At 36.6% G+C, this 12,627-nt stretch overlaps 1 protein-coding gene across 17 annotated transcripts in view; it reads left to right on the forward strand.

Moving 5' to 3' along the window:
• Positions 1-12,627, forward strand: part of HERC1 (HECT and RLD domain containing E3 ubiquitin protein ligase family member 1) — a 106,089-nt gene that overhangs the window by 49,271 nt on the left and 44,191 nt on the right. For 16 of the 17 annotated variants that reach the window (XM_084531602.1, XM_084531591.1, XM_084531603.1 and 13 more), the window contains 5 exons: positions 7,894-8,165; positions 8,808-9,023; positions 9,110-9,230; positions 10,183-10,420; positions 11,364-11,557. In XM_084531602.1, the coding sequence (XP_084387728.1) occupies positions 7,894-8,165; positions 8,808-9,023; positions 9,110-9,230; positions 10,183-10,420; positions 11,364-11,557 (1,041 nt within the window). The remainder of the gene's footprint in view (positions 1-7,893; positions 8,166-8,807; positions 9,024-9,109; positions 9,231-10,182; positions 10,421-11,363; positions 11,558-12,627) is intronic. The other variant, XM_084531598.1, reaches the window with a different exon arrangement.

A 12,627-nucleotide genomic window follows, 5' to 3' on the forward strand; every position in this document is an offset into this window, starting at 1 on the left:
AGATAAGGAGCAATGCAAGAATAGACTTTATCAGCATACCGTTGTATAGAGGCTTCTTATAACACAGGAAGGTTCTGTACCAAGTTTGCAACACAAAGGAGAAATAGGGGTAAGGGCAGTTGGTCTATCCAGAATTTAAAGATGCTCAGATAGCATGCTTCGAAACTGTTTATGTACTGCTACCTGTTGCCTTCTTGTGGAGGACTTACTTTGTTGTCCCATCCATCATACCTAAAGATTTTTAGTCTGGCTTTAACAACTGGAGGTTTGTCAACATAAAACAGTGAAAACTTTTCACTCACCCTGGAAGGTATATATGCCCATTTTGGTTGATACCCAATACCAGACTCATCCAGTGAACACTGCTTCCATTTACTGGAAAACTTTCCTGATACTTACATTAGGGTCAGAAAAAGATCTTCAAAGATCTGTTTGATCAAGCAGAAAAACTATTCAGTGTTGTGCTATTTAAGGTCCTTCATTTCTTATCAGATGTTTGGTTTTGGGAATCCTAGTTGGTCTTGTACAGTGCAAGCATGTCCTGGTGCTTGTTCAAGGCATAACTTGAAGACGTTTTGTATTGTCCACTCCTTACTCCTTATAATATAGCCAGCACTCTGAAGTTGTAGAGGTTCTGCAGTGCATGTCAAGGATGTTTTGATTGGCAAAACCCCTCCAGTTTCATCTTTATTCTTGTGATATGCTTTTATGTACACTGACAAAGGGGACATCATATTCACTCTTACCTCAGCTTGAGGAATGGGGGAAATGTAAATTTTCACAGCATGTTGTCTTTATGCTGTGCTCCATCCCAGTTTGCTGGCAAAAGAGTTCCATAAGAATGAGCTATTTGAATTTGCTGTTTTTCTTAAGCATTGAAATATTAAAAGTAGGCTAGTCTTCCATTTCTCATAGGTAAACAACTGTAGAAGGAGGGACCAATAGAATGCTGTTGCATTGCTCCTCAAGATGCTCTCCAGCCTAGACATTTATACATTTTCAACATTTTTGTGAGAAACAAGTGCTTTTTTTTATTTTTTATTTTTAGATGTTCTTTCCATGTGCAATTTTGTGTCTTGTGCTCACTCTGCATATGATCTGCTTTTGAACGGAGGATGTGGAAGGTGTTTATGCTAATAAATCCTAATGAGGAAAATGGGAGAAGGGAAACATGCACGCCGTATGGATGGTTGAGGAAATGTCTAATTTGGATGCAGAAGATAATCATGAATTAGAGCAGAAGTACATATGGGAAATGCTTCTCAGATTACAGTTAACATAAAGCAAAGCCTCCCATGTTTTCTCATCTCTATTTCTACAAAACAGAAGTAACCGTTGTTGCTTTAAGGAACTAAAGGCTGAAGTTCTCAAACTGTTGTTGGAATGAATGTTGAGTTGGCACAGTTAGGCGGGAAAGAAGTGGCATCTTAAAGAACCACAGGAAACACTTCTTATTTTTTTTCAGATTAAATTTATGAAGTAATTTAAAGGGAAACAAAGTCAATTGTGTTTCCTTTTACATCTGGTTTTGAGAATAAGTCTGATTGTAGTTTGTAGCAGTCCTTTGAAATACATTTATTCCTTCAAACCACAAACTGTGTGAAGGAGGTTGACAAGCAGAGCTAATTGGATAGGATTTTTTTTTTTCTGGAGAAATTTCCTTCTATCACCATTAAATGGTGAATACATTTTCCTGTAAGCTGTGCTATTCTGGAGACTTCGAAGGTGATTTTTCCTAAAACAAATTTCTTCAGTGTGTGGGCACTTCTTAACAAGTTTACTAGAATTTAACCACACTGCTTGCTACATAATGGTGGTAAGTAGGAAGAAGACCATAAAATTTCCAAGAACCAACTGCTTTTGTTCTCTGGGGTTCATCAGCCTGCTGTAGGGTCCTTTTCATCTGAGTACTAGCTACTAATCACTGTGAACCTTTCAAAATGTGCCATTAGCTGTAGACACTCATGTTGCTTTTAAAGGTTAATTGTAAAAGCACTGCCTTGCCCTGTTGGTGCTATTGACACCTGTTTGACATCAAACAATATACTATCTTCAGGAAAATTCCCTCTTGATAACTGCCAAAGAAGACAAGAAGAAATCTTGCTACGTACTTGGAATTTAAACAACTTTCAGTTGAAATGCTACAAAATTGTTCAAATGGAGAGGAATTGATGATTAGTTTGCCAGTTCCAGTTGGGATTAGTCATGTCCCAAGTATATTCAGGCCAATCAAATCTTAAAAGGGAGACTTGAGATAGTTATTACCTTTGTTTTCCTCTAGGAGCAAATCAATCCCATATGTAACCATCAGAGAATAAATCGTTTTGATATTCTTATTTTGTTACTATAGGTGGCAATTTTAGTCAGTTACTAAGGTATTGATGGAATCAAAGAATATCCCAGCTTGGAAGGGACCCATAAGGATCATCAAGTCCAACTCCTGGCACCACACAGGTCTACCCAAAAGTTTAGACCATGTGACTAAGTGCACAGTCCAGTCGCTTCTTAAATTCAGACAGGCTTGGTGCAGTGACTACGTCCCTGGGGAGCCTGTTCCAGTGTGCGACCACCCTCTCGGTGAAGAACCTCTTCCTGATGTCCAGCCTAAACTTCCCCTGCCTCAGCTTAACACCGTTCCCGCAGGTCCTGTCACTGGTGTTTACAGAGAATAGGTCACCTGCCTCTCCACTTCTCCTTGCGAGGAAGTTGTAGACCGCGATGACGTCGCCCCTCAGCCTCCTCTTTTCCAGGCTGAACAGGCCCAGTGGCCTCTGCCGCTCCTCATACGTCTTCCCTTATAGGCCCTTCACCATCTTTGTCACCCTCCTCTGGACACTCTCCAGCAGTTTAATGTCCTTCTTTTACTGTGGTGCCCAGAACTGCACACAGTGCTCGAGGTGAGGTCGCACCAGCGCGGAGCAGACCAACTGGTGATGCCGTGCTTGATGCACCCCAGGATAAGGCTACCAGGGCACACTGCTGGCTCATACTCAACTTGTAGTCGACCACAACCCCCAGATCTCTGTGCGGTGCTGCTCTCCAGCGTCTTGTCACCCAGTCTGTACGTAAAGCCAGGGTTGCCCCATCCCAGGTGCAGGACCCAGCACTTGCTTTTGTTAATCTTCATGTGGCTGGTGATCGCCCAGCTCTTCAATCTGTCCAGATCTCTCTGCAAGGCATTTCCACCCTCATCCGAGTCCACAATTCCTCCAAGTTTGGTGTCATTGGCAAATGTGCTCAGAACACCTTCTAGTCCTACATCCAAATCGTTTATAAAAACATTGAAGAAGACTGGCCCTAAAATGAAGCCTTGAGGGACCCCACTAGTGACCATCCGCCAGCCTGATGTGGCCCCATTTACCACAACCCTTTGAGCCCTGCCCTTCATCGCTCACCCATTGTATGATGTTTTTGTCAAGTTGTATACTGGACATTTTGTCCAGTAGGATCCTATGGGAAACCATGTTAAGACTAGATGGATCCAATTTTTTAGTTCTCAGAAAAGCTGAATGTGTGAATGGGTGTCTTTCTCTGTCTTCCCTTTCCTACTTTCCTGCAGTGCAATCAGCAGTCTGTGTAGAGTACATCCTTGCAAAGTGTGGAAAAAAATGCACTGTGTGTAGGGTATTGGTGAGTGATTTTTTTTTTTTGTACAGGTGTGAAAGTAATTTTCTCTGAAGTGAGTTGACCTACTTTATAATTTGTTTATTGAATTCAGCAACTTATTCAAAATTCAGATCACTTTTTCTCAGTAACCTAATCTCACTATTGGTCTGATTTTTTTTTTTTTATGGTATAAAAGCTGTTCATATTCATAAATTGCAATATAGAAAACCAACATTAAAAAAAAATACTGTAAGTTGTTCCTGTGGTCTTGCAGCTGAGTGTGAAAGGAAAGCATTGTCTTTTGGTCTTTTTACTCAGTTAACATATTAGCCACTCAGTCCAATCTTTAATCTAATTGCTTTCTCCATTTATTGTATCTGCTCAGAAATGAGACTTACTTCTACTTCAGCCTGATGATCCTCTGAGTACCTTATTCCTTGCTGCTATTCAGTTAGATCCAAATCAGTAAACTTTTCTTTCTATTCCTGCAAAATAAAAATCTCTTTTTCAAAACTTTTGCCGTAAGGGGTGATGAGCACATAAATATTTTCCCCTGATATGTAAGCCCTTTTGCTTTCTTTTTCATTGCCTAGATTTATCTTCAGTTTTGCAGACCCAGAGAGCATGCCTCAAAATGTTGCACCTGTAGGATACTGTACATTGCATTAAATATCTGGTAGTAAAGAATGCACTTTCAGCAGCACAATCACAAACTTATTTACGGACAGATAATTGCTTCATTTAAATGTTAATTCAGTCAATTCCAGCATGCCTGTGTGTACTGTAGGACTTTACTAACACAACAGAGTGACTAAAAAAGCAACAACTTAGATTATATCTAAATTAAATTGAAATGTAATGGCGTATCTATATTGATCTGAGTTCTGTGTTTTGAAGTTGAAACTGAAGATCATTTTGAGTGAGGGACATAAATGTATTGGTGTATGTGTGTACCTGTGTTAAAAGGAATGCTTTTTTTTTCCCTGCAGAGATGGCAGAAAATTTAGAAAGTCTGTCACCTAGGGTATACTAATTAAAAACAGGAATAAATCTTTTTTTTTTTTTTTTTTTCTAACTTTGCTGCTTGATGTATAGAGGTATTGATTGAGATGAGAATGGTCATTTAAGTCTAAGTCAGTATAAAACGAGGAAGAGATATGAATATATTGTCTTCTGTTTCAAATGTGTGCTTTTGTCTTCTGATTCTTGTGTGGTGTAGTGTATTTACTCCTTTTTGGCCAGTTGAGCCCCAGAAAAAAGAAGAGCTTCAAGCAAGTACCTGATGGCATGTTTATTTTTTTTTCTCTATAGCTTCCCTACATGTTTTATGTTTTATGAAGTGTGTATTGCAGCTGTGCCACATTCATTTAGAAAACTCATTTTTAAAAGCTGGCTTATAAGGACAAGTACACTTTTTTGGTTTGTTTTGTTTTTACTGTAAGCTTAAAGATTATTCTTATATGTAACTCTGTTCATGTGATTGTAAAGGCTTATAGAAGTCCTAAGCTGCAATCAGTTCTGTGGAATGGATATTGCACAGAATCTAGCTAAGCTAATACACAAGTATACTTTGATTCTTTTGTTGATACTTAACATCTTCAAGAAAAAGGAAGTTTGTTTTAGATTGGCCCTAATTCTTAAATGTTTTAATTCTGAAGTGTAAGCATATACTTTGTCTTCTGACATTCTTTGTTTTTAATCTTTAAATTTTCAGTTATGTCTTCACTTGTTTTACATTTAGCCTGTAACTCTTAATTCTTGAACTTTTATCCTAATTTGAAACAATTTAAAATTGTTTTTACATCTAAATATTTTTGCAATTAATAGTAGAAGTGATTTGCTAAGACCTAATCTTTTTTCAAATGTGAAATAGTTTAGTTTTCTATTAATACGTAGATGGGTGATCTTATTAGTTCTTTTGTTGGCTATCAAAACTAAATTGTCTTCTGATGTTCTGTTAATACTTGAAAGGGTATCTCCTGAAGGTTATGGTTTAAGGCATCAGAATTGTTTTGTGCTTCATTACAAATCCTTGGATTCTGTGCTGTGCTTATTAGTGGCATGGTACAGTATAGGACAGGTTGAGGAGAAGGAAGGTAACATCACTTTGGAAGGCTTTAACCTCTCCTGCTGTGGAAGAAAGACTGAAGAGCTTAGACTGAAGACTTTTGAAATAGTTGTTGGTATATAGGCAGCATTTGGTATACTTGGTACTGATTTGGCTTGTGCTTACTGTAGGAAACCTGAGGTTTCAATTTTTCTCTCCCCTGGACTCTCTTCAGCATGCATATGCTAGGAAACTCCTTCTCTGGTGAAACCAAATTATTTAGAACCCATTTATGATGTCCCTTATATTTCATGTTTCTTAGCTGCCACTTCAGCATATACATGTAACTTAGCTTTTAATAGAGAGTTTTAAAACAAGTACTAAAAGAATTAATATTAAAATTAGGGTAAGGCCATATTTATCTTTACTTATGTTTTAAATATAGATATCAGGTGTAAGTTGTAAAACTGAGTAACAGTTTCTGTAAATTCTCTCATATTAAACAAGACAAAGTAGACAAGACAAGACAGTTCTTTTTAAGCCAGGTAATATTACTATGTAGAATAAACCAGCAGAAATGTAGAAGTTATATTCAACTTTGAAAAAATAGTGTTTAAAATTAATGTTTTAATATCTCTGCATTATTCAGAATAAATTTTTGTCCTTATATTTTTGGTCAATTATCTTATTAGGTCATATTTGACCTAAGTACTGTGATGCTTCTTTCTGAAGCCATTGTAATCTGCTTAGTAGCAAGTGTAAGGAATGCCATACAAATGCACATAAACACTATTCACAGAAAAGGTAATTGGATGTGAAGAGGTTTTCATAATTCATATCCCTGCCAGATAATTTTTTGTCAGCTTCATGGAGGTCAGCTAATTAATTTACAAAGGAAAAGCAAAACTTCACAGTATTTTGGATGTGTAAATTGTAGGAATGTGCGGATTGTGATACAGAAGAATGGCCTTTTGGCTTGTCTCAGGAAAAAAGTGGTGGGGAATGGTTGGTAGGAATGTTGTCCTAAGTTTGTGTGAGTACTGTGAGTGGATTGTGGTTCTCCAGACAATATCTGTAGTTCCTTGGGCACAAGAGACACTAATATTGCAAAATTCTATGTAGATTATTTAAGATAATTCAAAACAGACTTTTGAATTGAATTTAAACTTTCTTAAGGTTTCTCTATAGGTCTCCAGACACTCCCTTTCTGTACAAATGGAAAGGTCTTTTGAGCCAGGGTCTGACCTCTTGTAGGTCAGACTAACTAGATCCAACTCATCTAACATCAATTACAAAAGTAATAAAATACCAACTTTTTTGTTGATACATATATATATTTAACTGATACAGATCAGTTAATTGTTGGTGAAGGTATGACGTCAATGTCATTACACTCATTTGCGCCAGAGATGCAGTTCTAGCTAAATGCTTTTGGAGGTGAGATGAAGTATACGATGATAAATAAATCCCAGTACCACAGATAGACTGATGCTCATTTGAAGGAGTACATTAATTAGTGAAGGTAAAGTTTCAGGTAGTGTAATGACATGCTGGTGTAACAGGAAATACTTGAAAATAGATATATGAAATTGGCAAATGACTAAGATAGAGTTTAATACATGCCACAGAGAGCAATTTAATATACATGAATCTATTTATCATGAATCATTAGAAAGTAAATGTTCTGTTAGTCTAAAATGAAAGTTTTTGTTGATTTACTTGCCCTTCTGCACTCAAGAATTCTGCAAATATTTAATCAAAAAATAACATTATGCTTTTTCTAATCTATAAAATATATAATAACTTGATTAAAACAAAACAAAACAAAAACACTCATTTTAGGATTAGACTTTAAAATACATCTACAAAGCGCACAACTTCTTTTGTAGCAGATCTTTTCTTTACTGTTTTCTCATTTAGCCGCAAAGCATTTTTATTCCTTGTTCTAGCTTTAAGCTGAGCAGTTCGAGTGGCTTCTGCCTTTTTGTTTTCTCACTCAGCAGCGTGTTGCAATACTGCTTAACTTATTTAAAAGAAATACAGCTTTTCCTTTAGGGCAATTGCTGTAAATTTAAATCAAGTGTTTTGCTCTAAGTTGCTTAATGCATGGTATAATTAATCATGAATATCCATTTTTCACCTGTATGAATAGCAGCAGTTCAGTCTTTACCTGCTGTCAGAATTGTTACTTGTTACTTATTGATTTGAAATTTATGAGACTTCATTGTGTATATATTTAGGAGCGATACACAGTCAAGTGGAACCTTTAAGTGACTCATGGGCTCGACTAAAACACAGCAGAGATTGGTTGTACACTTCCTCCTACTCATTTGTTGAGTCTGATTTTGACCTCTCAAGATCTCTTGGAGTTCATACTTTGATTGAAAATGTTGTCAGCTTTGTAAGTGGAGATGTGGGAAACTCTCCAGGATTTAAGGAACCAGAGGAAAGCATGTCCACCAGTCCGCAGGCATCAATAATTGCAATGGAGCAGCAGCAGCTGAGGGCTGAGGTAAGTTTCAATTTAATAACTTTTCTTATTTTTTCCATATATTACAGATTTTATGGATTTCTTTTAACATTATCCAGATTCTGTCTATTAAGGAGTTTTTTCCTCCCTTTATCTTCTGAAATATTTTAACCGGAACTGAGAACTTAACAAAAAGTATAAAAAAATAAAGAATCCTCTTAAAAGCAAAAAAAAAAAAGCACTTTAAGAGTAAAATGAGAAAAATGTTATCTGTCTTTTAACATAACATTTTCTTTACGTACTGTTCTTTAAATAGAGAGATTATCCTATATGTGCTATATGCGTCATTGATAGAATTGGTTAGAACTTCCAGTGTAGGCTTCGGAATTACACCAACTTTAATTGCGTGTTAACTACTTGATTTATATGAAGCTTTCCATGTAGTTTATTTGTGCTGACTAGATTAAGCCAACTTCTCTATTAGTCAGAAACCAAATGGCAAGCTGACAAGAAGAATTTTCTTTGAAAATGTAAAAATGAGCTTTTAGTCTTACGATTTATCAAAATCACGGATACGGTCAGAGGAAACAGCTACATCGATCACTCTTGCTCATAGTTGAAGATGATCGGATTTCTAAGGAAGCTTCCTATTTAATACTGCCTTTTGACTGCCTTCGCTTTCAGCTTCGTCTAGAAGCACTTCATCAGATCTTAGTGCTTCTATCAGGGATGGAGGAAAAAGGAAGTGTGCCATTAATGGGAAGTCATCAAGGGACAGGATTTCAGTCGTCTTCATTGCTTACTTCTGTTAGACTACAGTTTCTTGCTGGTTGCTTCGGTTTGGGTACTGTAGGACATGCAGGTGCCAAAGGAGAGAGCGTACGACTGCATCACTACCAGGTGTGTATTTTGATGGTTTTTTTTTGCTGTTTCAGTGGGTGATAAAAATGTTATCAGTGCTTACAGTATTTATTTGTTTGACTCAGGATGGTATCAGAGCAGCTAAGAGAAGTATTCAGATTGAAATCCAGGTGGCTGTGCACAAAATTTACCAGCAATTGTCTGCTACATTAGAAAGAGCACTGCAAGCTAATAAGCATCACATAGGTAAGTGAAGATCAGATTTGTAAAATATGTCCTCTAATATACAGTACAACAGCTTATAAGTTTAACAAAGAAGACTTTGATATGAGTGGCCAAAACTCATGGATGCAGTATCTGGCTGACAGCTTCTTTTCTGAAGAGAGGGGGGCTTTAAAACCTTTTTGTCTTACCTTTATTCAAGTGTCAGCCCTTTTTAGGGTTTTAAAGTGTTATAAACCTTTCTTTTCCTGTAAGCCACATACTGCAATTTTCCAGTCACCTGTTTCTTTTGCACCTTATAGTTTTTGTGTTTTTTTTTTTTATATTAGTTTTGTTTGTTTGTTTGTTTGTTTGTTTTTTAGGTTTTCCAGGCATGAGCAGTTTTGAGAAGAGATTAAACTCCAAACCTTTATCTTTTATTTGGGTGCACTTTCTTTAAGCCAAAAACAAATGAACAGAGCATGTTGCATGTTTTGAAAGCCCTTTTACCACGATATTGCTATGTGTTTCTGTTCTTGAGAGAAAGTTGGAATTCTGCAACTCTTTGTGCATTTGTATTGTCTGAGAGCTTCAGTACAGAATAGTTTGATGATAATGCCTGATGGTCATGGTTACCTGAATTATTTCATTGGTTTCACTTACAATTAAATGGAATCAATGAAGTGCAAGCAGAAAATTGCATATTTTACCTATGTTATACTTACCTTGGAGAGAAGAATCTGGTCTCATTTTGAGATTTAGCGTTAGAACATTTATATCACAAACTAGATCTGAACAATATTTTTCTTTGGACACCCATGGCAGAGAGTTCATTGAGTTAAAGGAGGGGATATTATGATGGTACATAAGAAAGACTACCTCAAAGTGTGTGATAATGGCAACTCTGTCTTGTCTTAGTATTCTTACTCTGAAGAGCTTATTAATTAAAAACAACTTTTTTTTTCTTTTTTTTTTTTTTTTAATATATAATCTTTAGAAGCACAGCAGCGTCTTCTGCTGGTAACAGTCTTTGCTCTGAGTGTACACTATCAACCCGTTGATGTCTCCTTGGCCATTTCCACTGGTTTGCTGAATGTGCTATCCCAGTTGTGTGGCACAGACACCATGCTAGGACAACCACTCCAGTTGCTGCCCAAAACTGGTATTTCTCAACTCAGCACAGCCTTGAAAGTAGCCAGTACAAGACTACTTCAGATCCTTGCAATCACCACAGGGTGAGTATTGAATGCTCCCTTGCTTTCAAAAAATGTGATCTTCTGTCTTTTCAGCATCCTTTAAAAGCAACTCTTCTTTTGCGTGAGTTTTCTTTAGGATAGGAAGTGGTGTTCAGAAACATAGAAGTAAAGGGGAAAAAAAAAAGTGTAGTTGCATTATTCATAAGGTATATGAAGATTAGACTGATAAGTATTTTTAAATTGTAGGTGATGTGTTTGGACTACAATAATTAGAATTTCATGGGAGCTTTATGATCTCCAAACATTGCATTGTGCTATTCCCCCTTTTTCAAGTATGACTTCATATAGGTGCATTCAGATGATGATACTAGGCTTTCTGTTGCTGTGTAATATTCATTTATACAAAAAGTAATACCAACAATAATCTTGTAGGTGTTCTTCAGAACAGTGCATTGTGTTTCTTTTCAGAACACAAAGCAATATTCTGAGAAGTATGTTAGACCAGGGAACAAGATCCAAAATTTTATCAACAGTGAAAGGCTTGAAGTCTGTTTGGAGCATGACTCTGATTTAATATAGGGTAGATGCACCTTACTTTCAGTGTTCATACAAAGCTGTGAATTTACCTGTCAAATCTGTTACATAAGACAAACAGAAAAAAATACCCTCAATTTTGGAAGTTGGAATGGAATTCCACATTTAATGAACTACATATTCCTTTTTTTTCTCATGGAAAAACTGGAAAGGTGTCTTTTGACTCTAAGTTTAACTCTACAGGTTTTAAGTGTCTTAAAAGCAAGGTTCAAATAAGAGTAATCTGCAGAACTTGTGGCAAAGTAACCTGCTGCAGTAGAATGAATTAAAATTAGCACTGGGTTAACCCCAGTTTTCATTTGCACTGAGTTTATAGTTGTGTCTTTATATTATTGTTCCTCTAATCAACTCTCAAATACTCTTATTTTTATTTATTGTGTGTGAATAGAACCTATGCTGACAAACTGAGCCCGAAGGTCGTCCAATCTTTGCTGGATTTATTATGCAGTCAGCTGAAGAACTTGTTATCACAAGCTGGTGTGATGCTTATGGCTTCCTTTGGAGAAGGGGAAGGTGAGGAACATGAAGTAGAATCAAAAAAGACAGATTCAAATGGGGAGAATGAAAAGAGAGACTTCAGAGGTAATTATTTTGCATCATTTCTTTTACAGTTTTGAAATACCAGACAACATAATAGACCACTGAATGCTGATGCCCTCACATACTCTACTGTATTGATTATTGTTGGGTCATTCTTAGCTCTGTAAAATAGATTTAAAAATCGTCAAATAATTTTGTGCTCAGATTAGATTTATATGCATGTGATATATAAATCAATTCGAAAGTAGGAGTAAGTAGAGAATAAGAACTACTCCATCTAATTTGTAATTAGAAGGAGAATACTATTTTCCTCCAAAAATGGTAGTACTGTTTTTCAAAGTACAGTCATAGGAATTCAGTTATCTACATTTTAAACTATGAAGAAATATAACGTAATTCAGGAAGCTGCCGCATTTGCATTGTATTGTAAAGAGTTTTGTGCTTTGACTTGATGGGAAAAGGTTGACCATACCCTGTCATATTCAAAAATTTGCAAGAAGAGATCTTCTGAAATCTCGAAGTCCTCCCATAATTTGCAGTCCTTTAATGAATATTTTGAATTTCTGTGGAAATTATATGCCTGAAGAAATGTTTGAGCATATCTTAGTTTTAGGTATATGTATGCTTTTGGTTGTGTTTACAGCTGTCTTTGCTTCTAAATAATCAGATGACTGATGAATTTTTAAGATAATTTGTAAGAAATTAGTTCACAAAGAAGCTAGAGTATAAGGTCTTCTCTTTCCACAAACATCTGCTTGTTAAGGTTAACTCCCTTAGAATATGAATTGGGGCATGAGGAAGTATAGTTTTGCATCAAAACCCCCACAGGTAACAAAAACCATAGAATCATTGACAGATAGGATGGTTTGGGTTGGAAGGGACTATAAAGATCACCTAGCCAACCCCTTGCTATGGGCAGAGACACCTTCCACCAGCCCAGGCTGACTAAACCCCATCCAGCCTGGTCTTGAACATTTCCAGGGATGGGGCATCCACAGCTGGGCAACCTGTGCCAATGCCTCACCACCCTCATAGGGAAGAATTTCTTCCTTATATCTAATCTAAGTCTACCCCGCTGTCAGTTTAAAGCTGTTACCCCCTGTCCTATCACT

This window comes from Aythya ferina (genome assembly GCF_964211825.1).
Source record: "Aythya ferina genome assembly, chromosome: 11".
In the NCBI taxonomy this organism is placed as follows: domain Eukaryota; kingdom Metazoa; phylum Chordata; class Aves; order Anseriformes; family Anatidae; genus Aythya; species Aythya ferina.